Source organism: Pan paniscus, chromosome 1 (assembly GCF_029289425.2).
Source record: "Pan paniscus chromosome 1, NHGRI_mPanPan1-v2.0_pri, whole genome shotgun sequence".
NCBI lineage: Eukaryota > Metazoa > Chordata > Mammalia > Primates > Hominidae > Pan > Pan paniscus.
Genome location: NC_073249.2, coordinates 179,536,263 through 179,562,958, shown reverse-complemented (window position 1 = coordinate 179,562,958; position 26,696 = coordinate 179,536,263). Strand labels below are relative to the sequence as shown.

Here is a 26,696-nt window from a genome sequence, read left to right as displayed (position 1 = left end):
CTCCTGCCTCAGCCTTCCAAGTAGCTGAGATTACAGGCACCTGCCACCACGCCGGACTAATTTTTGTATTTTTAGTAGACGGGGTTTCACCATGTTGGCCAGGCTGGTCTTGAACACCTAACCTCAAGTGATCTGCCTGCCTCGGCTTCCCAAAGTGTTGTAGCCTCATTCATTCATTTTATTCCACAGTTACTAAGTATCAATTTTTTTTTTTTTTTTTTTTTTTTTTTTTGAGACAGAGTCTCACTCCGTCACCCAGGCTGGAGTGAAGTAGTGCGATCTCGGCTCACTGCAACCTGTGAGGAGGGCAGTCATTCACCCTCTCTGGAACTCAGTTTCATAGTCTGTACAGTGGGCATGGCCCTTGCTTCTTTGTTTATTTTAAACAAACACTTTCTGAGCAGTAGTGCTGGGCCCTGTGCTGGCTGCTGGGGATGTGAGGGGACCCAAGAATCCATTTGCACTGCCTCAGGAGACTAAGGTGTGTGCCTGCTGGAGGCTTACAAAAATTGAGAGGAATAGAATAAAATTGTGTACATAAGCTCAGTCCTTTGGTGGCACACAGGTGGGCATCTTGCTTCTCCTGGGTTATTCCCACATTGTCTTTTTTTTTTTTTTGAGGCGGGGTCTCGCTCTGTCGCCCAGGCTGAAGTGCAGTGGTGTGATCTCAGCTCACTGCAAGCTCCCCTTCCCGGGTTCATGCCATTCTCCTGCCTCAGCCTCCCGAGTAGCTGGGACTACAGGCACTCGCCACCACACCCAGCTAATTTTTGTATTTTTAGTAGAGACGGGGTTTCACTGTGTTAGCCAGGATGGTCTCAATCTCCTGACCTTGTGATCCGCCCGACTTGGCCTCCCAAAGTGCTGGGATTACAGGCATGAGCCACCATGCCCAGCTCCCACATTGTCTTGTTTCCCCACACCCTTGGGGAATTGGGCCCTGCTGAACTGGGTGGCAGGAGGAGGGGGAAGGGTGAACACCACGTGAACCTCCTCAAGGCAGTGAGAGCCAAGGAGTTAGGTTGCCCTGGGACTCGCAGCGGAGCTGAAGGTCCTTCCTCTACTCCTGTGTCCCTTCCTCCAGCTCCTTCTCCTGTGTCCCTTAAACATGCCCACAACATGGTGCCAACCACACTTATCTTGGTATCTGTGTACCCCACCAAGACTCTCAAAAACTGGGACCACGTCCGTGGTTTGTCTATACCCCGGCATATCATGGAGGCAGAGTAGGAGCAAATATATGTATGTTTTAAAAATAAGAGGAGCAGAGACAGAGCTGGAGAAAGAAATTGAGAGAAAGGGAAATCACCCAGCAGGAACCTGGGCCATGAACTTGAAGGAAGCGGAACTGGCTAGCCCTCCTGGTCCTAGAAACCAGCCACAGGGAAATGTGAAAGTACATCCTGTATGTCCTTGTGAGGAGAGATAAATATTTCCATGACTGCATGAGCTGTGAGTCCCAGCCCCTTCCTGGGACAGCCCAGGAAATGCAGGCCTTAATGGGGGTTTGGGGATGGGTAGACTCTCCCTATCTCCACAGATGGTCTCTGTGCTGGGTTGGGAGGTGAGGGCAAGCAGAGGTCTTGGAGAGTCACAGCACAGGCCCCTCGTGTTTTTGGGGGTTTGGAGCAAGTCACTCACAGGAGTGACTCAGCTATAAAACATGAACCTGCTCCCCTTCCAACCAGCATCTAAGACCCAGTATCACTTTATCAAGGTAGGAACATCGGTTTTAGGGAACTGAAGCACATGCTTATTTCAACCTGCTGCTCCCAAGGGATAAGGAGGAGAAAAAGAAGGAGAACCTAGGCTCTGAAGCCACACAGGCCAGAGTTCAAATCCTGACTTCACCACTTAATTCACCTGTGTGGCCTTGGGCATGTCACTTTACGCTTGAGTCTCCATTTCCTCACAGGGATAATCCTAATCTGATGTTCAGGTTAAGAGCATGGGATCTGGGCCGGGTGTGGGGGCCCACACCTGTAATCCTAGCACTTTGGGAGTCTGAGGTGGGCAGATCACTTGAACCCAGTAGTTCAAGACCAATCTGGGCAACATGGTGAAACCCCATCTCTACCAAAAAGAAGGGCATGAGATCTGGAACCAGACTGCCAAGATTTGAATCATTATATTGGCTGTGTGAACTTGGGCCACATTACTTAATCTCTCTATTCCTATTTCCAGCCTACTAAATGGGAGATTAGAATAGTATCGACTTCATACAGTTGTAAGGAATAAATGAGTTAACAAATGTAACAGACTTAAGACATAGCAGGTGTGTTCAGTAAAGGTTAAGTATTGTTATTACTACACCAAATTGTGATGATTAGATGAAGGAATATGTGTAATAATGCTTTCCTTTAAACCCTACTGATCCCCAATGCAGCAAGCAAATAGTATTGGTTCCATAGCAGACAGTTTCTGGTCTTTAAAAAGATCTCTAAGAATAGTTTCATTTTCCTTCCCTCAATCTCATTCTTATTCCACTATCCTGAACCAGGAGTTTGTCACTTGTTGCAGGTCTTTTCTTCTGATTTGTCCCATTTCTTGGTAATTCTGAGTACTTCTGAGTGTCTGCATGTGAAGCTGCATATTTGCTTCCACTTACCTGGAAGGGCTATTGTGAGGTCTAAATGAGATACTGAGTAGGACTCTGATCAGTGTTAGATGAATATGATTCTGCACATATGTGTCCGAGCATGCACACATGCACACCTACAACACTAGGATCTAACAGCACCTTCTTTTTCTTCGTTATGCTCCTCAGAATCTAGCACATCGCCCATGACATAGCAGGAGCATTCAGCAGATCTTTTCCGTGTAGCTCTTCCTTGGACAAGAGGATCACACACAGTCCCTGTTCTTGAGGAGCTCCCAAGCTGGTTGTAATGAATTCTGAGAGGACAAGAAAAGGACCAGAGAAAGCGCTATGGAACTTCTTTTCTTTTCTTCTCTTTTCTTTTTTTTTCTTTTCTTTTCTTTTCTGCAGCCTTGATCTCCTGGAGTCAAGTGCCTCAGTCTCCTGAGTAGCTGGGACTACAGGTGCACATGGCATCATACTCAGCTAATTATTTTATTTTTATTTTTTTGTAGAGACAGAGCCTCCCTATGGTGCCCAGGATGGTCTCAAACTCCTGGGCTCAAGTGATCCTCCCTCTCAAAATGTTGGGATTATAATGCATGAGCCACCGTGCTTGGCCTGCTATGAAGTCTCAAAGAAGGATAATATCACTTCCACATGAGGATTCCAGGAAGATTCTTTTAGGATGGGAGGGGAGGCAGAGGTTTTCGGGGGTCCACAGGACTTTGAACCTGTAGAGAGTTTGGAGGCAAAGGGAGTAATGTAAGCAAAGGTAAGAAGGCTGAAGAGTGTCTGCGTGCATGGGGGCTGCCTTCCTTTTCTGTCCTTTGTGGTATGTCCAGGCGAACAGAGAGGCCTGGGTTTGATTGCTCAGTACCTAACTTTCTGACTCACATGCTATGGCATATGGTAGTAAAACCCGGAAGGCTAGAGTCCTGAATTCCAGCCCCAGCTCTTGCTTACAACATTGTGTGAACTTGAGCAGGTCCCATCTCTTCTTTGGACCCCAGGGTCCTCACGCATAGGAGGACTAAGTGATTGCTTAAAGCCCTCAAGCTCTCACACTCTTGGATACCTGATGTCATCTTTCCGTTGTGTTTGTGATTAGCCCCTCCCTCACCCCTTTGTGGCCCCAGACCTCCCATGAAGAGGCAGGACACAGAGCTCTCCCCAAATCCATCCTTTTCCTGGAGTTCAGCCTCTGACCAGGAAGTGGGAAAACAGGATTTCCTCTGAGGATGTTCTCTGTGACCCAGACAGTTCCGGTTTGGGGATTGGGGAGGAAGAGATAGGGAGCATCATCCAGGCTTCCAAACCTTAAAGCACCTTTTCATGGGCTTTATGTTTTGAGCTCCTTAGAAACGGAATGCGTAATTCAGAGCTGAAGAAAGATATGTTGGTACTTTGAACAGATAGTACTTAATACTGTTGTGGGGAATGACAGAATTTCCTTTTAAATTATGAAATATGTTAAACACTGTATTAAATAAAAAGTAAGGAAATATCACTTCTGCCTGTGGAAATCCTTCAAAATCTTTCAAAGCCCAACTCCAGTGCTCTCTCTTGCAGGAAGCCTTTCTCTCCTCTGGATTTTCAAACAACTGCTCACATACGATTTCCACACCATCATTTCATACAATCACAGCATATCAGAGAAACTCAGGGCTAACCCCTTCACCTCAAAAACTGAGAAACTAAAAGCCAGTGACTTGTCCAATGTCACAGAGTTTGGGACAGAGCAACAACAGGAAGCCAATTTTTGCTGACTCCTAATTTGGTGTTCTATCTACTTGTGTGTCTTTTCTTTCCTATTTTTGGTTCCCTTCCCCAAATCCCTTCTTCCAAATGCTATACCTATTCATAGCTCCTTGCTTTTGCAGAAGTGGTTCCCTCCATCAGAAATATCCCCGGCTCCTCTTTTCTTTCCTATTACTCCTGATTCTGGGAAAATGTCACCGCCTCTGTAGAATATTCTGAAAATAACCTCCCATCTTCTCTTATATTCTCACGTTGTGTTGTTTCATTATAAGCACTTATCTAATGGTACTGCTAATGTTTGCGTGTCTCTCCCTCATTAGACTGAGTTCCTAGAGGGCACATTTTATTCATCATCTTACACTCAGCTTCTAGCTCGGTGTCCAGCAGGATCAACATTATTTATCTGTTGAATGACTAGGTGCAAAAACGATACTGGTGCGTAGAGGAAAGGTGGAGGGAGTGGCTGCATTGGGCTAGATGCTGTGGAGGGACACTAGGCTGGTGTCCTGCTTGTTAACTATAAGTGTATGATTTTAGCCCAGTTATACTTTGGTTCTGTCTCATCATTGGTAAAAAGGGATCAATTTTGCCTGCCATACATATTTCAGTAGGGTTTTGTTGTGAGAATTCTATGTGAAAAATATGTGGAAAAGCACTTTGCAAAGTGTGAAGGAGTCTGCAAACGTCAGACATTATCAGGAAATTTATATTGCTGGTATAAGGGCCCCTCAGTTAATCTAGGAGGCTAGGAAAGGTTCTGCCTTCAGGAGCAATGCCTAGAAAACAAGGGCACAGAAGGAACTTTTTGTTCCTCCAATTTCCCAGAGCCCTTATAGTACAGACTCAGTACTAGTTTATCACATTGTAAAATCAATGGAAGTGAATACTTTAACATTAACAGAGCTGGGGTTGCCTGCTTCAGAACATATGAGTAAAAAATGATTGCTTCTGGTCTTGGCTAAAGGGCAAGAGATTCCTTCCTGAAGAAAAGGAAAGTGGGGCAGCTTGGAGGAGAGCACAGTATTTAAAGACAGCATTGGCTGTAGTATTTGAAATAATTTATTCGGCTCAAGATCTATTTCTTGCAGAAAGCTCTTCCTGAATTCCTCAGGCCTGAGAGGTTATATTTCCCAATGGCTTAGTAAGACCTTGAGCTCTAGAGTTATACTTAAACTTGAATCTCTGGTAGCAACTTACATGGGTAAATTACTTACCTGAGGCTCTTCCCTCAACTATGAAGATAACAATCACTGTCTTAGTCTGTTTTTATTGCCTATACAGAAATATCTGAAACTGAGTAATTTATAAAAAGGAATTCATTCTTACAGTTACAGAAGCTGAGAAGTTCAAAGTTGAGGGGCTGCATTTTGTGAGGGCCTTGTTGCTGGTAGGGACTCTGCAGAATCCTGAGGTGGCACAGGGCATCCAAGGTGAGGGGTCTGAGCATGCTAGCTCAGGTCTCTCTACCTTTTCTTTTTCTTTCTTTTTTTTTTTTTTGTGAGATGGGGTCTCACTCTGTTGCCCGGCTGCAGTGCAATGGCGCAATCTCGACTCACTGCAACCTTCGCCTCCAAGGTTCAAGCGATTCTCCTGCCTCAGCTTCCCGAGTTGCTGGGACTACAGACACGCACAACCACGCCCATTCACCATGTTGGCCAGGATGGTTTCTAACTCTTAACCTCGTGATCCGCCCGCCTCAGCCTCCCAAAGTGCTGGGATTACAGGCATGAGCCACCGCGACTGGCCTCCCTTTTCTTATAAAGCCACCAGTCTCATTCCCATGATAAACCACTAATCCATGAATCTATGAATGGATTAACCCATTTAAGAGGGCAGAATCCTCATGACCCAATCAGCTCTTAAGGGCCCCACATCTCAACACTGCCACATTGAAGATTAAGTTTCAACATGAGGTTTGGAGGGGACAGATATTCAAACCATAGCTATCACCAACTGGTGTCAGCCAGGAGTCTTAAATGAACTAATGCATGTGAAGTGCTCTGCACAGTGCCCTGTGAGCACACAGTAAGTCTCAAAAAGATGGACATGATCACCAATACATTGTTTTGGCTCCTTAGAGTCTAGATCATTCATGTTGGCTTTTCATCATACTCTCATAACTCTTGTGACTATTTCCTGGGTGTATCTGTTTTCTGTAGAATCTTTACAGCTGGCAAAGGCAAGGATACTGTTTAACATGTCTACATCCACTTCTGTGGGGCTTAGCACAGGGCAGGATAAAGCAGAGGACAAAAGTGGAGCATGGAGTAGTTATTGATTTAAACTAACCGGCAAGGGGCTTAGAGGTTGAGTGAGGAGACTTTTGGCGAAGTGGGGTAAGAGTGGTTGCCAACTGGCCAGGACTCGGACTAACAGGTTTGTTTCCCAGAAGTTAGGTAATATAAGTTCCATCACTTTCCTATTCCATTTGAAGTAGCATCCATGTTATCTTATAAACAGTATGCTGCAGGACTGGAGGAAAGAAATTCAGAGATATGTCACTTGATAGGCAAGTATCTCCAAAGTATTTTTTTCTTTTTTGAGACGGAGTCTCACTCTGTTGCCCAGGCGCGTGCAGTGGCGCGATCTCGATTCACCACAACCTCTGCCTCCCAGGTTCAAGTGATTCTCCTGCCTCAGCCTCCCGAGTAGCTGGGACTACAGGGGCGTGGCATCACGCCCAACTAATTTTTGTATCTTTAGTAGAGGTGGGGTTTCACCATGTTGGCCAGACTGGTCTCGAACTCCTGACCTCGGGTGATCCGCCCACCTCGGCTAACCAAAGTATTGAGATTACAGGCGTGAGCCAGCGCGCCCGACCTAAAATTTTAAAATCCAATTTTCCCAGTACTAATGCTTTCTCTAAAGATGCCTAAAAGCTATCATAGCAACTAATTTGCCAAATAACTTGTACTAGGCCATTTTTGCATTGCTCTAAAGAAACATCTGAGACTGGGTAATTTATAAAGAAAGGAGGTTTGCGGTGGTGGCGGGGGTGCGGGTTAGGCACCACACACTTTTTAAGCTTTTAAATGACTAGATCTCACCTGAACTCACTATCTTGAAGATAACACCAAACCATGAGGGACCCGACCCTGTGACCCAAACACCTCCCACCAGGCCCCACCTCCAGCATTAGGGATTACAATTCAACATGAGATTTGGTGGGAACAAACATCCAAACTCTATCAACCTTCTCATTGTAAAACACCTTCCAGAGTAGGCTTCGGTAATGGTTCCTCTTCTCTTGGCACATGTTTAGTAGAAAGAGACATTGTTTTGTTGAATTAATCTGCAGTCTAAATTCAGGCTCCAAAACTGCTTAGACATTTTAATTAGATGTGGCCTTGGCCAGGTGCGGTGGCTCATGCCTGTAATCCCAGCACTTTGGGAGGTCAAGGTGGGTGGATCACCTGAGGTCAGGAGTTCGAGACCAGCCTGGCCAACATAGTGAAACCCCGTCTCTACTAAAAATACAAAAATTAGCTGGGCGTGGGGCCACGCCCCTGTAGTCCCAGCTACTCAGGAGGCTGAAGCAGGAGAATCACTTGAACCCCAGGAGGTGGAGGTCGCAGTGAGCCGAGATCGCACCACTGCATTCCAGCAAGGGCGAAAAAGTAACTCTGTCTCAAAAAAAAAAAAAAAAAAATTAAATGTGGCCTTAAATTGGATGTGGTAATTAGACTTTGCCTAAAAAGCTTAGGTTCCATTTTTACTATTAAGATAGCTTCTTGTTTGGTATAAACATTACAGGGCTTCCAGTGATAAAGGTACTTGATGAGGCTGTCAGTTAATTCACTTTGTTTCTTCAATAGTGTGCAATATAAATCTTATCTACACTCGTTGAGTGAAACTGAGGGCTAAACAGAACACACTTGAAGTGGCACTGACAATTCCATTACGTAAACTTACTCCAATAAAACATGTAAGTGAATTTTTATGCTATTTATTAAAATAACTAAAGTCTCAAACAATGTGCATGGAAACACAGGGCAAGACATCACCACTGCCACTTACATGTCTTAATTTTAACTTGAAAGAGCAATGATGTAGGGAAAGATGCACTAACTGGTCCATGGCTCCAGTGGGGAAGAGTAGGGAGCCACCATGTTACTACACTTGGGCTTGCTACTGTAAAGTGATATCAGGTTTTCTCAGAAAGCCACAGCTGGGTTGAAAATGGATCCAAAGTCCATTTATTTCCAGTTTACATATCAACTTTGATATGAAGCAATGACATCTCAATTTAACTTCATCAGAAAAGCCTTATCTTTCAACTCAATGAGGACTCTTTAATTTATATTCAAATGTAACAATTTAAGACCTTTTAAAAAGGTTGCGGGGGATGTGCCAGGGAAGAACTGATACACTCATCGACTTGGATGTATCTTAGGACATCATGCCAAGTGAAAACAGCAAATTTCAAAAAGGTACACACTATATGATTCCATTTATATAAAAGATTCTCAAAAGGCCAAAATTCTAGTGGTGGAGAACAGATCACTGGCTGCTGGGGGTTAGGGTTGGAGAGACCGTGTGTTTTAAAAGGGTAGCACTAGGGAGTTTGTGGTGATGGAATAGTTCTGTATGCTGACTATGGTAGTAGTTATGTGATTCTATAAAAGATAAAATTTCAGCCAGGCAGTGGCTCACGCCTATAACCAGCACTTCAGGAGGCCGAGGTGGGCAGATCACGAGGTCAGGAGTTTGAGGCCACCCTGGGCAACATGGTGAAACTCTGTCTCTACTAAAAATACAAAAATTAGCCAGGTGTGGTGGCGTGCACCTGTAGTTCCAGCTACTTGGGAGGCTGAGGCAGGAGAATCACTAGAATCCGGGAAGCAGAGGTTGCAGTGAGCCAAGGTCGCACCACTGCACTCCAGCCTGGGCAACAGAGCAAGACTCCGTCTCAAAAAAAAGATAAAATTTCATGGCTGGGAGTGGTGGCTCATGCCTGTAATCCCAGAACTTTGGGAGGCAGAGTGGGCAGATTACTTGAGATCAGGAGTTTGAGACCAGCCTGGCCAACAAGGTGAAACCCCATCTCTACTAAAACTACAAAAATTAGCCAGGCGTGGTGGTGTATGCCTGTAATCCAAGCTACTCGGGAGGCTGAGGCACAAGAATCACTTGAACCCAGGAGACAGAAGATGCCGTGCGCCAAGATCACGCCACTGTACTCCATCCTGGGCAACAGAGCAAGACTCCATCTCGAAGAAGAAAAAAAAGATAAAATTTCATAAAGCTATATACCAAAAAGTAAATAAATGAGTGCATGTAAACACTTGTGAAACCTGATAGGTCTGTGGTTCAGTTATTAGCATTATAGCCAATGTCAATTGCTTGGTTTTGCTCATTTACTATGCTTATGTAAGATATTATCACTGGAGGACACTGGAAGAAGGGTATACGGGAACTCTCTGTATTATTTTTGTAATTTGGGGGCAGTCTAAGAGTTTTTTAAAAAGTGGAGAATAAACTATAACAGACAACAAAGGAAAATAGTCAATCTAGACATTTTATTAAGTTCTATTAAAAAATATTAAGACATCTGAAAAACTCAGAAAGTTTATAAAACACTCATACTCAATAATTTTCTTATTCTTTGATAGCCAGTGCGACATGTTGAAGATGTTACACCAAAACCAACCCACCATACTGCAAAAAGCTGTATCTCGAGTTTAATCAACATGCATCCTAATTAAGAGGAAATACACTGTTGTATAAAAGAGTGTAAGTTTTTAGTAAGTTGTTTTTAAAAATAACTTTTCCCCTAAACTTAGGAAGGGTTGATTTTGCTAATTTACCCAACACCATGATAACTTATGTTCTTTTAATGATATAGGATAAATGCAGAGATGCAACATGCTGGAACTTCTTAAAATATACAGTATAGCTGGCGCAGTGGCTCACGCCTGTAATCCCAGCACTTTAGGAGGCCGAAGCGGGCGGATCACCTGAGGTCGGGAGTTTGAGACCAGCCTGATCAACATGGAGAAACCCATCTCTACTAAAAATACAAAATTAGCCAGGCGTGGTGGCACATGCCTGTAATCCCAGCTACCCGGGAAGATGAAGCAGGAAAATCGCTTGAACCCAGGAGGCAGAGGTTGCAGTGAGCCGAGATCCTGCCATTGCACTCCAGCCTGGGTTACAAGAGCAAAACTCCATCTCAAAAAAAAAAAAAAGTACAGTATAAAAGAGCAGTTGAGACTTAGAGCTGGATAGTATCTGTCTACTACTTAAATTTGTAGGAATAACTGATCTCAGGGCTTTTCTTAAAGGTTTCAGTGATGTTGAACAGCTCTATTTGAACAATGAGAACTTAGTCCTATCACCAGCCAGCCATCTCACAGAAGTCACTCTTCCCAATTGGCTGCTACCAAGAAACAGACTGACTCCAGAATGATCAGGAAATCCCAAAACTACCACAAGGCTCTCTGTTTTCCCTAAGTATCTTCAGGAGACATCCTGTCCCTGTATTAAAAGGGCAGGGAGTTAAAAGGTTAAAATAATTTTGGTAACTGTCTGAGACGTTTTACATCTAAGAAGGTGCCTACTGAATTCATGCTATTCATCTGCTTTAGCGTTTCAGAAGGTTGCAAACTTTCAGGAAAAATTGCAACGTCCCCTTCATTTTCTTTCTCAGGATGTTGAGTGAACTCTGCTTTCCCGGTTCGAAGGTTCACTGCAGGACTTGGTTTAAGGTTCTTTACTAAGAAAGCTGGCTTTTCAGTCAACTGCTGTTTTGCTTTTGTCTGCAAAACTTCATTTGTAATATTTCTCAATACTGGCGTATCTGCGTTGGTCCCCACAGATTCACAGTTAGAACAATTAATTATTTCATGGTCATTCTTAGAAGGCTCTTTCTGACCACCAAGCTGTTCAGGTATGGACCTAAGGTTCTGATTCAATAAATGTTCACTCTTGCTATCTGCATTGTCGGGAGGTTCCTCTTCATCTTCACTATTGTCACTGCTTTGTAGGAGTCCGTATCTCTTCATATATTTTTTGGTTGCAAATGACATGTTGTTTGGTGAAATTAAACTAAGCCCCACTGTGCTTCTGTCTGTATTAATATGGAGAAGGCTGAATGGGTCACAATTATTTTGGTTTGATCGAGTGACAGACAGTTGTGACAGCTGATTTTCATTTAAATATTTCAGAGCTATAGCATTTGCCTCCATGCTCAAATCCACACCATTGGGGCTTAAGCCACTCATGCCAACATTAGCAAATGACATGCAGTTTAATCCAGAGATCACTGCTTCTGGGCTGATGCATGCCAACACACTGAAAGACACAAAGTAGTAAGCCATCATTTACCATATTCTAAGTAATACATAGTTCTCAATGTGTTCCATTCTATACAAGCAACAAAAGATCTTCAGCTTTAAGTTCATGGTCCTTTTATCTAACTACTCAGACATCTAAGTCTTGATGATCCAGATACACAAAGGATACATACGGGCTGGGTATAGTGGCCCAAGCCTCCAATCCCAGCAGATTGGGACACTGAGGTGGGAGGATTGCTTGAAGCCAGGAGTTCAAGATCAGCCTAGGCAATATAGCAAGATCTTGTCTCTACAAAAAAATTTTAAAATTGGCCAGGCATGGTGGTGCACATTTATAGTCCCAACTACTCAAGAGGCTGAGGCAGGAGGATTGCTTGAGCTCAAGAGTTCAAAGTTACAGTGAGCCATGATTGTGCCACTGCACTCCAGCCTGGGCAACAGAACAAGACCCTGTCTCTTAAAAAATAAAAAATAAAGAAAAAATAAAAAAAGGGATACAAATAATAGCCTAGAAGGTAATCCAAGATTTACAGGTTTAAAGTGGAATACAAATTAATTTTCCTAAATCTGTATATCAGTCATGGTTTTAAGAACAAATACAAGGCCCCAAATATAAAAGTCATCAACATAGCTATGAGTCATTTAATTTATGACTATTAGCCCAAACAGCACAAGAGATCAGCTAATGTTTAATGTAAAGTAAAACATAAAAATAAAATCAAACGCAAAACACATTTGATTATATAACAGTACAAGCTTTAGTAAGTAGCTCAGAAAATTAAATTGTTCATATTTGAAGAGATTCCATTTGCAATTAATAAAAAACATCAACCAGTCTCTGGATATGGGCTTACACACAAACACACACACACACACACACACACACACACACACACACACGAATACTTTTTTCATTAGTTATAATCTTCAACTTACTTTGATTAGTGTTAAGTCAACTGACTTACCTTTTCCTTAATATCACATATATAATAAATAGCTGCTAATTTTTTTTTTTTTGGAGACAGGGTCTTGCTCTGTTGCCCAGTCTAGAGTGCAGTGGCAACTGCATGTCATTTGCTAATGTTGGCACAATTACAGACTCAGGCTGCTCTCAAACTCCTGAGATAAAGTGAGCCTCCCTCCTCGAATTCCCAAAAGTGTTGGGATTACAGGCGTGAGCCACTGTACCCAGCCTGCTAATTACTGAGTTGTTATATATGCCAGGTACTCTATTAATGCTTTACATGCATTATTCATATACATTCCTTACAGTAACCTTTGTCAGGGAGGTATTCTCTATGGAATATTTCTATCTTATTCTCCATTTCAACATCTTACATTCCCTTTCCCCTACTTTTTTGTTTTCTTTTTAGCACTTACCGCTGTCTATACATTGAATACACACATCCACATATTCAATCAATGCTCGATTCTTATTTATTGTCTAGCACCCTCATGAAAGCCAATAAGGGCAGAGTTTTGTCTGTTCTCCTGGCCCCCACTGCAGTATCCTCGATGCCTGGACACATAGTAGGCACTCAGTAAGTACTTGTTGAATGAATAAAAGTAGTAGGTACTATTGTTATATTTATTATCAGTTGAGAAAACTGAGGAATAGAGATTTGAGCTAATTTTTCCAAGCTAAATAGTACATAGCAAGCTGAGATAATCCATGACTGCCTTACTCTCTGGGGCTCTGCAACCATTGTTTTACTGTACTATATTCAGTAACTTGGATTTTTTCTATCAGAGTCCTTTGTGCACTATTTGTTGTGGTGAACATTATATTCTAGTCAAATATGCTATGGCTTTCTACATCATCCCATGAAGAAATTCAGCTGTTTTATATGTGCTAGCCACTGCTTGCATTCACAGACCCACAAAAATCAACCAACCATTATATATTTTCATTCTTATAAGCACCTGAAATTTGCAAAAAACTATTTCCAACCATTAATAATCCCTGAAACCAGGCCAGGCATGGTGGCTCCCGCCTGTAATCCCAGCACTTTGGGAGGCCGAGGTGGGCAGATCACCTGAGGTCAGGAGTTTGAGACCAACCTGGCCAACATGGCAAAACCCCGTCTCTACTAAAAATACAAAAAAATTAGCTGGGCGTGGTGGCGGGTGCCTGTAATCCCAGCTACTCTGTAGGCTGAGACAGGAGAATCGGTTGAACACGGGAGGCGGAGGTTGCAGTGAGCCGAGACTGCGTCACTGCACTCCAGCCTAGGCGACAGAGTGAGACTCTGTCTCAAAAAAAAAAAAAAAAAAAATTCTCTGAAACCAGTGATGCCATCACCAAACAATGGAACAGTGTGCTCAATAATGCTGGTCTTTACAACCTTGAAATTCTCCCTTAACCTTCTTGGCATTTAATGCTTTGAAGACTATTTTAATAAGATGAAAGAGATACTACTAATTTATCCAGACATTATTCTTTTATTCATAGTGACAATACTTTTGGAAGTCTTTTTCTACTTTGCCTATTTCCTCAGTCTATAGATAATGTTAATGTAAATAATTTGATAAAAGCAAAGAAAAACTACTAATTCAAAATGTTAAATATTTAAAGAAAGCAGGTCTAATTTGGTTTTTTTTTTTTTTTTTTTTTTTGAGACAAGGTCTCACTCTGCCACTAAGGCTGGAGTGCAGTGGCGCAATCATGGCTCACCATGGCATCGACCTCCCAGACTCAAGTGACCCTCCTACCTCAGCCTCCCAAGTAGCTGAGACTACAGGTGCATGCCACCATGCCCAGCTAATCAAAAATTTTTCTTTTTGTAAAGATGGGGTCTCACTATGTTGTTCAGGCTGGTCTTGAACTCCTGAGCTCCAGTGATCCTCCCATCTTGGCCTCCCAAAGTGCTGGGATAACGGGCATGAGACACCATGCCCAGCCTCTAATTTTAACTAGGGCTTCTTTTATAGAATGGTTAAAAGATCCATTAAGTAGTCAATATCAGTTTAGAAGGCTATTCAAGTTTCAATGCCTAACACAAGCTAGCCAATTTCAATTTGGAGGGTGGGCTAGGGGCAATGAGATATCATTACTTTAATAGCAAAACAAATCAAGACAGGCACAGTGGTATGCACACCTGTAGTCCTAGCTTCTCAGGAGCCTGAGGCAGGAGGATTGCTTAAGCCCAGGCATTCAAGGGGCCACCCTAGGCAAAATAGAGACCACATTGCTAAAAAAACAAATCAATAATACTCAGAAACCAAAGCATATAAACACTAGGGTAATTAAGACGAAAAGCAAAAAGGAACCCATTCCACTAATCAAATCCTAAAAGCCTGAGCACAAATATATGCCTATGTTAAAATCTCATTAGATGTGCAGCCACAAGGAATGATGAAAGTCCATGAATAAATTTGAGTTAGCCACATGTCAACAATTTATGGGAAGCTCTAAAATTATTCCAACTCAGATGACAATCAAGACCCCCATCTCTACAAATAAAAATAAGCTGGGTGTGCTGCTGCACACCTGTAGTCCCAGCTACTCAGGAAGCTAAGGTGGGAGGATCACTTGAGCCCAGGAGATTGAGGCTGCAGTTGAGCCATGATTGTGCCACTGCACTGCAGCCTGGGCAACAGAGCGAGACCCTGTCTCTCAAAAAAAAAAAAAAAAAAAGTCAACTTTGATTCATGATCCTATTTGAATCCAGATTAGTTATCTACTACTTATCCTACACAGTTTTTCAACTACTAAGCAGATAGCCAGGAAGCAAGGTAAAGAAGCAACTAGAGAGACTACTTGAGACAGGTTTTGAATTCAAAAAGTCACTCCAATTGGGAATATGTAGAGGTTGCTTCCAGACCTCGAACCCACAATCTCCATTTCCTGCACAATTTCTAGGTTTGTCTGGCACCCTTTTTCCCTGCCTTCCTGCCTTTAGACTCTCTTAATCTCTGCGACATTCTATTAACAGGAAAATAGAAAGCAGGTCTTCCTTCCCCTGCCTTAGCCACTCTTCTGGTGGAATGATGTGCTCCTGGAGTCCAGAATTGGAACATGAAATGAGTTTTCACATAGACACAATGATAAAAGACAGCTGATTTACAGAGCTAGAGGAACAGCATGGATTATAAGGATTAGTTTCCTAGAATATTCAACCTATAATCTGTAACACTGTTTCTATAGAAAAATGTGTCTTACATTCTAAACAACGGCCTTATAAACTTTTAGTGTATCAGTTATATTATACCTACACATGTTAAAAAGATAACAATATAAGATTATAAATACTGACAGTAAATACTACAAAGACACTAAAAATGAACCTTCACTGTAAGCGTCGGTGACGACCTGAGTAGGAGGAATGTCGTTCATTCAGCAAATGACTCATTGAAGGCCCACTAAGTTAGTGGTAGAGGCAATGAGGATTTAGAACTATATAAAATCTTCGCTGGACGCGGTGGCTCATGCCTGCAATCCCAGCACTTTGGGAGGCCGAGACTGGCAGATCACAAGGTCAGGAGTTTGAGACTAGCCTGGCCAATATAGTGAAACCCCGTCTCTACTAAAAACACAAAAATTAGCTGGGCGTGGTGGTGCGCACCTGTAGTCCCAGCTACTCGGGAGGCGGAGGCAGAAGAATTGCTTGAACCCAGGGGGCAGAGGTTGCAGTGAGCCAAGATCATGCCACTGCACTCCAGCCTGGGCGACAGAGTGAGACTCCATCTCAAAAAAAAAAAAAAAAAAATCTTGCTGAAAATGTGTCATAAGTACATGTTACAATTTACTGAGAACAAGGTATTTTAAGAGTAGAAAACATCGGCCAGGCATGGTGGCTCACGCCTGTAATCCCAGCACTTTGGGAGGCCGAGGCAGGTGGATCATCTGAGGTTGGGAGTTCGAGACCAGCCTGACTAACATGGAGAAACCCAGTCTCTACTAAAAGTACAAAATTAGCCGGGCATGGTGGCGCATGCCTGTAATCCCAGCTACTCAGGAAGGCTGAGGCAGGAGAAATCACTTGAATCCGGGAGGCGAAGGTTATGGTGAGCCGAGATCATGCCACTGCACTCCAGCCTGGGCAATAAGAAAGAAACTCCGTCTCAAAAAAAAAAAAAAAGAAAAGAAAAAGAAAAAAAGAGTACAAAACATCAATACACTCTGAGAGGTCCAGGAAACTGACCAAAGAGGTGACATTTGAATTCAGCTTTGAAGGATAAGAAGGATTTTGGCAAGCAGAAAGGTAAAAAAAGAGCACCTCAGATAAAAGTAACATCAAGGAATCTTGCAAATGCCAATGGCAAGTAGGCTGGAACTTGGTAGAGAATGGTAGGACATTATACTAAAAAACTAAGTTTAAGTCAAACTGAAACAATGCAAATTAATCAGGTAGGCCTCAGATAGGCTGGGAGGATATTCCAGACGTAGCCTAAGATAACAGGGAAACTAAATTTGACTCTTATGTTGGAGAAACTATTGCAGTACAGTTTCCTATTTAATCAAAATGACATAGAGATGATGGCACACGCCTGTGGTCCCAGCTACTCAAAAAGCTGAGGCAGGAGGATTGGCTTCAGCCCAGGAGTTTGAGGTTACATAAATTATGACTGTACCATTGTACTCCAGCCTGGGTGACAGGCCTGGGTGACAGAGCAAGATCCTATTTTTAAAAACTAAAAAAAAGTTTTAAATATACAGATATTGCATCAATAATAAAATATAACTTTCAAAACTTTAAGATATTTTTGGTCTTAATTAGTACAGATCTTTAAAAGGGGCCATTTTGATGTAGAGTAATTACAACACAGTATGAAATACTCCTAAAGTTAGCTACCTTTCCTTTTTCCTTTCCTTTATAAATTAAGTTAGCTACCTTTCCTATGTGATTCCATGGCATTCCCTATCCTTCCATTTCATAGCAGGCATAAAAGATATTGACTATCTGTGTCTTCCCCACTGAACTGTAAACTCTATGAGAACAAAGATGTCTTTCTTTATCAGGTTATCTTGTGTATTACGATATCTCTTATACGCTGGCTCATAGAAACTCAGTAAGTATTTGTTGAAGTGAATGTATTGGTGAAATGGTAGCTGGCACACATGTATATGTGTAGCTGGTAATAATACTTACTCTTTCAGAAAGCAACTTAGCAACAGCTTTAAAATTTTTGTATCATTTTACCTTAGTCTTTCCATTTCCGAGATTCTATTCTAAGGAAATAATCCTAAAACTGAAAAGCAATATTTGCAAAAGATCATCATAGCAACATACTAAAAATACAAAAAATTAGCCGGGCGTGGTAGCGGGCGCCTGTAGTCCCAGCTACTCGGGAGGCTGAGGCAGGAGAATGGCGTGAACCCGGGAGGCGGAGCTTGCAGTGAGCCGAGATCGCGCCACTGCACTCCAGCCTGGGCGACAGAGCGAGACTCCGTCTCAAAAAAAAAAAAAAAAAAAAAAAAAAAAAAAGTAAGAAACCACAACTAACGTGACAAGTTGGTTCTCAGTTCTGACAAGAGGGGAAGGGTTAGGATACATAGCCTCTATCTTGCAACATGGATAAAAAACTCAAAAATGCTAGCCTCACTCTTTTACACTATTGGTAGGAATATAAACTGGTACAACTATTTGGTGAGCAATGGTAGCATCTACTAAGACTTTGAATGCACATACTCTTTGATCCTGCCTATCTAGGAATTTATCCTACAATGATACTTGTACCTGTAGAATGATGTTCACTTAGGATTGCTTGAAATAACAAATAAGAGATCTGGCCTAAAGGTCCATTAATAGAGCACTGGGGTTCAATATATTCTAGTACAAGGGTACAAAAGAATATTATGCAGCTGTTTAAATACATGAGAAAGAACTGTATATCCCTATAAGGAAAAGTATCCAAGATATTATAATATCATGTTTAAAACAAAAAAACAGGCCAGGTGCAGTGGCTCACGGCTGTAATCCTAGCACTTTGGGAGGCCAAGGTGGGAAGATTGCTTGAGTCTAAGAGTTTGTCTGAGACCAGACTGGGCAACATATCAAGACACCATCTCTGCAAAGAATAAAAAATTAGCCAAGTACTGGTGCATGCCTGTAGTGCCAGCTACTCAAAAGGCTGAGATGGGAGGATCACTTGAGTCCAGGAGGTTGAGGCTGCAGTGAGCTGTGATCATGCCACTGCACTCCAGCCTGGGTGACACAGCGAGACTGTCTCAAAATTAAAACAACAGCAACAACAACAAAAAATCAAATCACAAAGCTTATCACATACACATATACTTGAACATGCATGGAACATTTCTAGAATACAAAAGAAATGAAGAAATGGTTAAGAGAAGTAACTTTGTTTTTTTTTTTTTTTTTTGAGACAGTCTTGCTCTGCTATCCAAGCTGGAGTGCAGTGGCGCAATCTCGGCTCACTGCAAGCTCCGCCTCCCGGGTTCACACCATTCTCGTGCCTCAGCCTCCTGAGTAGCTGGGACTACAGGCGCCCGCCACCACGCTCGGCTAATTTTTTGTATTTTTAGTAGAGACGGGGTTTCACCGTGTTAGCCAGAATGGTCTTGATCTCGACCTCGTGATCCGCCCACCTCGGCTTCCCAAAGTGCTGGGATTACAGGCGTGAGGTACCGCGCCCGGCCTTTTTTTTTTTTTTTTTTTTGACTGAGTCTTGCTCTGTCGTCCAGGCTAGATAGAGTGCAGTGGCGCTATCTTGGCTCACTGCGACCTCTGCCTCCCCGGGTTCAGGCGATTCTCTTGCCTCAGCCTCCCAAGTAGCTGGGATTACAGGCGCCCGCCACCGCACCCAGCTAATTTTTGTATTTTTAGTAGAGACGGGGTTTTACCATCTTGGCCAGTCTGGTCTTGAACTCCTGACCTCATGATTCACCTGCCTCAGCCCTGCAAAGTGCTGGGATTACAGGCGTGAGCCACCGCGCCTGACCTAAGAGAAGTAACTTTGGAAGAGTCAGGCAGGAATGTGGGGAGTTGTGGCTTTTGCATTTTATCTTATACTCTCTTCTGTATTGTTTTTTAAAACCATGAATTTTTATTACTTTTTAAATTAGAAAACAAAAAATAATTAACAGAAAATATGCTAGCCTTAATAATATAATCTCCAGACTTTATTTTCTTTTTAATAAGTTATGTGCTGAGGTCATCTTTGGTAGAAAGGAATCTGAACAGAAGGACATGACCAGTTGGGCACATTCCCAGAAAAAAGAAATATTTTTGCTTTTTAGATGGCACGACTGTGTAACTGTACATCCAGTAGCTGGCACAGACCTTATCACCTCCAGAAAGACTTTTCAGATGCTACCAAGCAAAACTCCTTTCTCTTTCCTCAAGACTCCTAAAGTATTTTGTTGGCCTATCCAGCCAGGAGTCATCCCACAATATCTCTCAAATTACTTATGTATGTAACCCTCTCTCCCGCTAAAATGAAGAATCTCTTATTCATCATGCATATGGTAGGCCCTGAATAAATCGTGAATCAACTCAACTGAGGCACAAACGTAACTTTTCTGATGAGATTGCCACAATACATCTAAAATTTATTCATCTAGCCAATGATGGGCAAAAATAAATAAAAATTTTTTAAAAATAAAATTTATTCACCCTTTAAAACAAAATTTTAAAAGTTACCTGGCGTGATCCACGTTATGTGCATTTTTCTTCACTTTAGTGGGAGAATCAATTTTTACTCCAAGGCTTCTTAGTTGCTTAAGAGTTGCATTAAGGACACAATCTTTGTCCACCAGTCTTGAATGATGTGTTTTTTTCTTTCTATGGTAAACATTTTGGGTTCTGGTGCATTCATGACTGATAATTACTGCTTTGGTAGACGGCTGCTCAGTTTCCTTGGAGGAACTATTTAATAGGTGGTTTACTTGACCCTGACAAAAAGAAAAAAAATTTTTTTGAAAAATCACTATTAACAATGTTAGGGCTGGGTGTGGTGGTTCACACCTATAATCCCAGCACTTTGGGAAGCCGAGGAAGGAAGATCGCTTGAGCCCAGGAGTTTAAGACCCTGGGCAACACAGCAAGATCCTGTCTCTACAAAAAACTAAAAATTAGCTGGGCATGGTGGCACACGCCTGTAGTTCCAGCTACTTAGGAGGCTGAAGTAGGAGGACCACTTGAGCCACGAGGCTGAGGCTGCAGTTAGCCGTGATTGTGCCACTATATCCTGCGTGACAAAGTGAGACTCTGTCTCTAAAAAAATTAAAATTAAAAAAAGTTAAAAAACAATTTTACAGTAAGACCTTAATGATACAACAAGGCCAGGGAAAATCAGTATCTTGTCAAATTCCACAAAGTATCAAGTAGGCAGGTATTATGGTATTATTTGCAGGTATTATGAAGTTTTTATAGAAGCACATCCTAATGAACAATTTCATCGGACCCTAGAGAAAACAGAATGCTTGTTCAGACTTCATTCACTTAAAAACCAACATAGGCTGGGCGTGGTGGCTCACACCTGTAATCCCAGCACTTTGGGAGGCCAAGGTGGGCGGATCACTTTAGGTCAGGAATTCAAGACCAGCCTAGCCAACATGGTGAAACCCTGTCTCTAATAAAAACACAAAAATTAGCCGGGTGTGGTGGCACGTGGCTGTGGTCCCAGCTATTTGGGAGGCTGAGGCATGAGAATCACTTGAACCCAGAAGGCCCAGGTTGCAGAGAGCTGAGATGGCGCCACTGTACTCCAGCCTGGGTGACAGAGTGAGACTCTGTCTAAAAAAAATAAATAAATAAAATAGAAAATAAACAAATAAAAATAAAAACCAACGTATTTAAAAATCATTTGAGTACAGGCGTGTGGCTCAAACCTGTAATCCCAGCACTTTGGGAGGCCAAGGCGGGCAGATCACCTGAGGCCAGGAGTTCAAGACCAGCCTGGCTAACATGGTGAAACCCCATCTCTGCTAAAAATACAAAAATTAGCCAGGTGTGGTGGCGTGCACCTGTGGTCCCAGCTACTTGAAAGGCTGGTGCAGGAGAATCACTTGAACCTGGGAGGCAGAAGCTGCAGTAAGCTGAGATCATGTCACTGCATTCCAGCCTGGGCAACAGAAACACAGTGAGACTCTGTCTCAAAAAAAAAAAAAAAAAAAAAAAAAAAAAAAAAAAAAAAAATTAGCCAGGCATGGTGGCAGGTGCCTGTAGTCCCAGCTACTTGGAAGGCTGAGGCACAAGAATCGCTTGAACCCGGGAGGCAGAGGTTATAGTGAGCTGAGATCATGTCACTGCACTCTAGCCTGGGTGACAGAGACCCTGTCTCAAAAAGAAAAAAAAAAATCATTTGAGTAATTCTCCAAGTATTTTCGAGGACTTATGCTAAATTTTTTATAAACAAGTTTTAAATAATGCTTTTGTTTGCAAAGCGATAATGTTTCAGTTATAAATTAGGCCTTTATGATATTCACAGAGTTAGGCTCCTTTTCTTCTCACTTTCTCAAAGTAAGAATGACCTGTGATACTATTTCTGCATATTTCATTCCCTGAGCATACAAGCTGCTAGCACCAGCCTAGGACCTAGCAAGCAAATAACAAATATGTGTTCATTGATGAATACATAGGGCCCTGTGAAGTATGTTGCCTTCTCGCAAATGGACAAATCAAATGTTCTACAATTTGGATGAAAGTGACAGTCAGGGTTTCTCTATCCTTTAAGTCCCAGATCACATTTTAAGTTTTATAATACTAGTTCCTCCAACCAGAATTATCCCTTTATTCTGTGTTCTCTTTGCTTTACACTACTACTCCTCAACAGCCTGTCTTATAATTGTTACTAGTCTGCATGTGCTGTTGTTTCCCCTAGGCTCTCAAGGGCACAGAGTGTCATATTCACCTTTATATTATCGATTTCACTTAGCCTACCGTCTTAGACTAAGCTAAGTATTTAATAAACATTGGCTTACCTGAACTAAAATCAGTAAATATTATCATAAATATCCCACTACTTTCCAATTTTCAAATTTCCGAGAAACTCTTGCTTATTTTCTAATACTAATTTTGGTTTGAATTAGACATAATATCAATATTTATACTTTAAAAATAAAGCTGTGTTTTTCTAAGTACTTAAGTATGTTTACGGTAAATTAGTGAATTTAAGTTATAATTTATGAAAAGCTAAAAGAAAAATTACATTGTTAATTAGACAAAAATCTTTTTATCTTAAGGTCTCAATCAGTTTAAACCTAGGAAAAGCTTAACTAGTATATCCTATACTAAATAACCTTCTCAAAAAGATGAAATGCTCTACATTTTCTTACCAATAAATCCTGGTAAATTTTCTGGTTATCTGATGGTTGATGAAGCAAGGGTTGCATTACATGCTCAATTTTTGGTTCCCCTGATGTTTCAGAATTGTTACTGGCACCCCCTGTTGGTCCAGTCTGTAAACACATGCTTACACTTTCTGCCAGCTGGCCACTTGGAAAGAACACAGGTACATCAGGTTCTTTTCTCACAACTAGAGAAGAGCTGCTGAGAAGGATATATAATGTGTTAGTCATTGAGGTACCTTTAACATATAATTGAAATGTAGTAACTTTAGAATAAAGGGTTAAGACTCAAGCAGCACCTGGTTTGTATTTTTAGCTCTTAGTGATGATGCTACATAAACACCCCATCTTAGCCAGGTGCAGTGGCTCATGCCTGTAATCTGTGTTTTGGGAGAGCAAGGCAAGAGAAGTTTGAGGTAAGAAGTTCAAGATCAGACTGGGGAATATAGCGAGACCCCATCTCCACAAAAAGTTTGTTTTAATTAGCTGGGTGTGACACCATGCACCTGTAATCCCAGCTGCTCAGGAGGCTGAGCAAGAGGATCACTTAGCCCAGGAATTCAAGGCTGCAGTGAGCTATGATTGTACCACTGCACTCAGCCTAGGCATCAGAGCAAGACCCTGTTTCTATAAGAAACAAAAACAAAAACACCTCGTTTTAACAGGCTGCATATAAACTAAACCATGGTACCTTTTAACTTGTGTTACTTATATTTAAGACAACTTTCTTTGAAGCCTGGAAAACAAGCTGTTGATTTCTCCTGAACTTGATGGCAATGGAAATTTTTAGAGCATTTAAATATTTTAGATATGTTATTTGTTCATTCCAAGTTTTGGGTTTTTTTTTTTTTTTTTTTTTTTGAGACAGAGTCTCACCATGTCACCCAGGCTGGAATGTAGTGGCGTCATCTCGGCTGACTGTAACCTCTGCCTCCTGGGTTCAAGCGATTCTCCTGCCTCAGCCTCCTGAGTAGCTGGGATTACAGGCATGCACCACCATGCTCAGCTAGTTTCTGTATTTTTAGTAGAGATGGGGTTTCACCATGTTGGCCAGGCTGGTCTTGAACTCCTGACCTCAGGTGATCTGCCCGCCTCAGCCTCCCCAAGTGCTGGGATTACAGGCATGAGCCACTGCACCTGGCCTCAAGGATTTAAAAATATCTGTCTTGATGTCTAACCTAGGAAGCAAAAACTAAAACTGAAAGAGAACAAACCCAAATCATTAAAGTTTACAAGGGTCCTTAATAAAATAACACCAAGAGCTAGATAGCTCCTTTCACCACGTGAGGACACAAGGAAGAGCCATCAACTATGAACCAGGAAATGGGTCCTCACAAAACATTACATCTGCTGGTGCCTCAATCTTGGAGTTTCCAGTCCTCAGAACAATGAGAAACAAATTTCTGTTGTTTATAAGCCAAAATAAATAAATAAATGTCTACGCTCTTTAGGGGGAAGAAAAAGGAATAAATAAAAATGTCAAATCTCAACAAAAGATTTAAGATTAAATAAAAAATTTTAAAATGCTTCTAATATGCCAAGTATTATTAGGTATGCCCAAAGCACAGCTTCTAAAGAAAAATATGGGTCATTTTAAAAGAAAGTCTCTATAAATACTACATACCACTACTCACTGCTGGGAAAAAGTAATCAATAACCAGTTAAGCTGCAAGGCAAATAAATTTATCTTTCACAGACTACTTCAACATCAGAAACACTGATCCAACAAGACATCTAAGGGGGACTGGAAGCCCTGGAGTTGCGTGTCATCTATGAATACTCAGCAGTGGGAACCAGAGCACGAATCAGACCAAAAGTGCGAGAAGGATCCCAGAGAAGCGCCAAAACCATCATAGACAACACTGGAGAAAGTATTTAATCCAAATCAACAACCCAAATCAATGCTGAGCAAAGATTAGATTTACATCTAGTTATGTGTTGGGATCGACAGAGTTAATTAATTGCTCTGAAAAAGCAATTAACTTCATTCTATCAATTAACTCAGATCTGTTTCTAAAGTTAAAAAAAAAAAAAAAAGCCAGAACAAGGGCATGGTGGCTCACATCTGTAATCCCAGCACTTTGGGAGGCCGAGACAAGCACATCACTTGAGGTCAGGAGTTCGAGACCAGCCTGGCCAACACGGTGAAACACCATCTTCACTAAAAATACAAAAATTAGCTGGGTGTGGTGGCGTACACTTGTAATCCCAGCTACTTGAGAGGCTGAGGCAGAAGGATCTCCGGAACCCAGGAGGTGGAGGTTGCAGTGAACCAAGATCACACCACTGCACTCCAGCCTGAGCAACAGAGCAATACTCCATCTCAAAAAAAAAAAAAAAAAAAAAACCCACAAGATTGGGTATTTTTTAAAATTCCAATCTGAAAACCCCCATTATTCTAGAAAGTAGTCTGCAGTTTACAGAGTTAAGGAGAATAAAGATCCCATGGTTTGCTCCTCTTTGTCCTCAGTTTCTATAATTATTCCAAATAAACTGCAGACTGACTTTGGGGCTCACCCCATGGGGAACCAGACACTGGGTCAAACTGTAGTTTTTTTTTAATTACTTTTTTTGAAACAGAGTTGGCCGGGCATGGTGACTCACACCTGTAATCCCAGCACTTTGGGAGGCTGAGGCGGGCAGATCATCTGAGGTCAGGAGTTGGAGACCAGCCTGGCCAACATGGAGAAACCCCGTCTCTACTAAAAATACAAAACTTAGCTGGGCGTGGTGGCAGGTGCCTGTAATCCTAGCTACTTGGCAGGCTGAGGTAGGAGAACTGCTTGTACCCGGGAGGCGGAGGGTGCAATGAGCTGAGATTGCGCCACTGCACTCCAACCTGGATGACAGAGCAAGACTGTCTCAAAAAAAAAAAAAAAAAAGAAACAGTCTCTCTCTGTCACCCAGGCTGGAGTGCAGTGGCGTGATCACAGCTCACTGCAGACTCAACTTCCCAGGCTCCAGCGATCCTCCCACCTTAGCCTCCCGAACAGCTGGGACCAAGGGCTAATTTTTGTAATTTTGGTAGAGACAGGGTTTCGCCATGTTACCCAGGCTGGTCTCAAATACCTTAGCACAAGCAATCGGTTCACTTTGGCCTCCCAAAGTGCTAAGATTACAGGCATGAGCCACCAAGCCCAGCAAATTCTAAAAATATGGAAATTACTATGATCCTTACCCTGCAGGAACTCAATCTAACATACACAAAAGAGCTTTTCTGTATACTGTGGCACACACAATGAGCGCTTAATTGAATCATATGATTAAAACATATACTATACTAAAAGGAGATGTTTCTCTGTAGTTTTCTAAGGGACATGTTTATTGTCTTAACCATTATTGTAATCACAATGATTTAAAATGTCAAATATCACAAGGCTTATTAATTTCTAAAAAGTAATCCACTGCCTGCCCCATGTCACCTTACCAGTTCACCTTTTTTTATTTTTAGAAATGGAGTCTCACTCTGTTATTGAAGCCAGAGTACAATGGCACTTATCATAGATCACTGCAACCTCAAACTTCTGGTCTCAAGCGATCCTCCTGTTTCAGCCTCCTGAGTAGGTGGAACTACTACAGGCACATACCACCACACCCAGCTAAGTTAAAATATTTTTTTATAGAGACAGGGTCTCACTATTTTGCCTAGCCTGGTCTTGAATTTCAAATTAACCTCTTTAAACTGTTTCATGTGCTATTATCCTGGGATGTTTTATACCTACATTTTTCTTTTACCTTCAAAATTTATACTACACCTGATCCCTTCCACGAATTCCACAAGTCCAAGACATCTTCATCTCACTTGGTCTTT

The 26,696-nt window shown here is 42.0% G+C and overlaps 1 protein-coding gene across 9 annotated transcripts in view; it reads right to left on the bottom strand.

Moving 5' to 3' along the window:
• Positions 1-9,841: 9,841 nt before the first annotated feature.
• Positions 9,842-26,696, bottom strand: part of STIL (STIL centriolar assembly protein) — an 84,051-nt gene continuing 67,196 nt past the window's right edge. For 4 of the 9 annotated variants that reach the window (XM_034964586.3, XM_063601247.1, XM_055093250.2 and 1 more), the window contains 3 exons: positions 22,874-23,087; positions 20,238-20,488; positions 9,842-11,632 (listed from right to left, as the gene is read on the bottom strand). In XM_034964586.3, coding sequence (XP_034820477.3) covers positions 10,846-11,632; positions 20,238-20,488; positions 22,874-23,087 — 1,252 coding nt within the window. In that variant the 3' untranslated portion in view covers positions 9,842-10,845. The remainder of the gene's footprint in view (positions 11,633-20,237; positions 20,489-22,873; positions 23,088-26,696) is intronic. The other 5 variants (XM_008954958.5, XM_057298953.2, XM_008954960.5 and 2 more) reach the window with 2 other exon arrangements.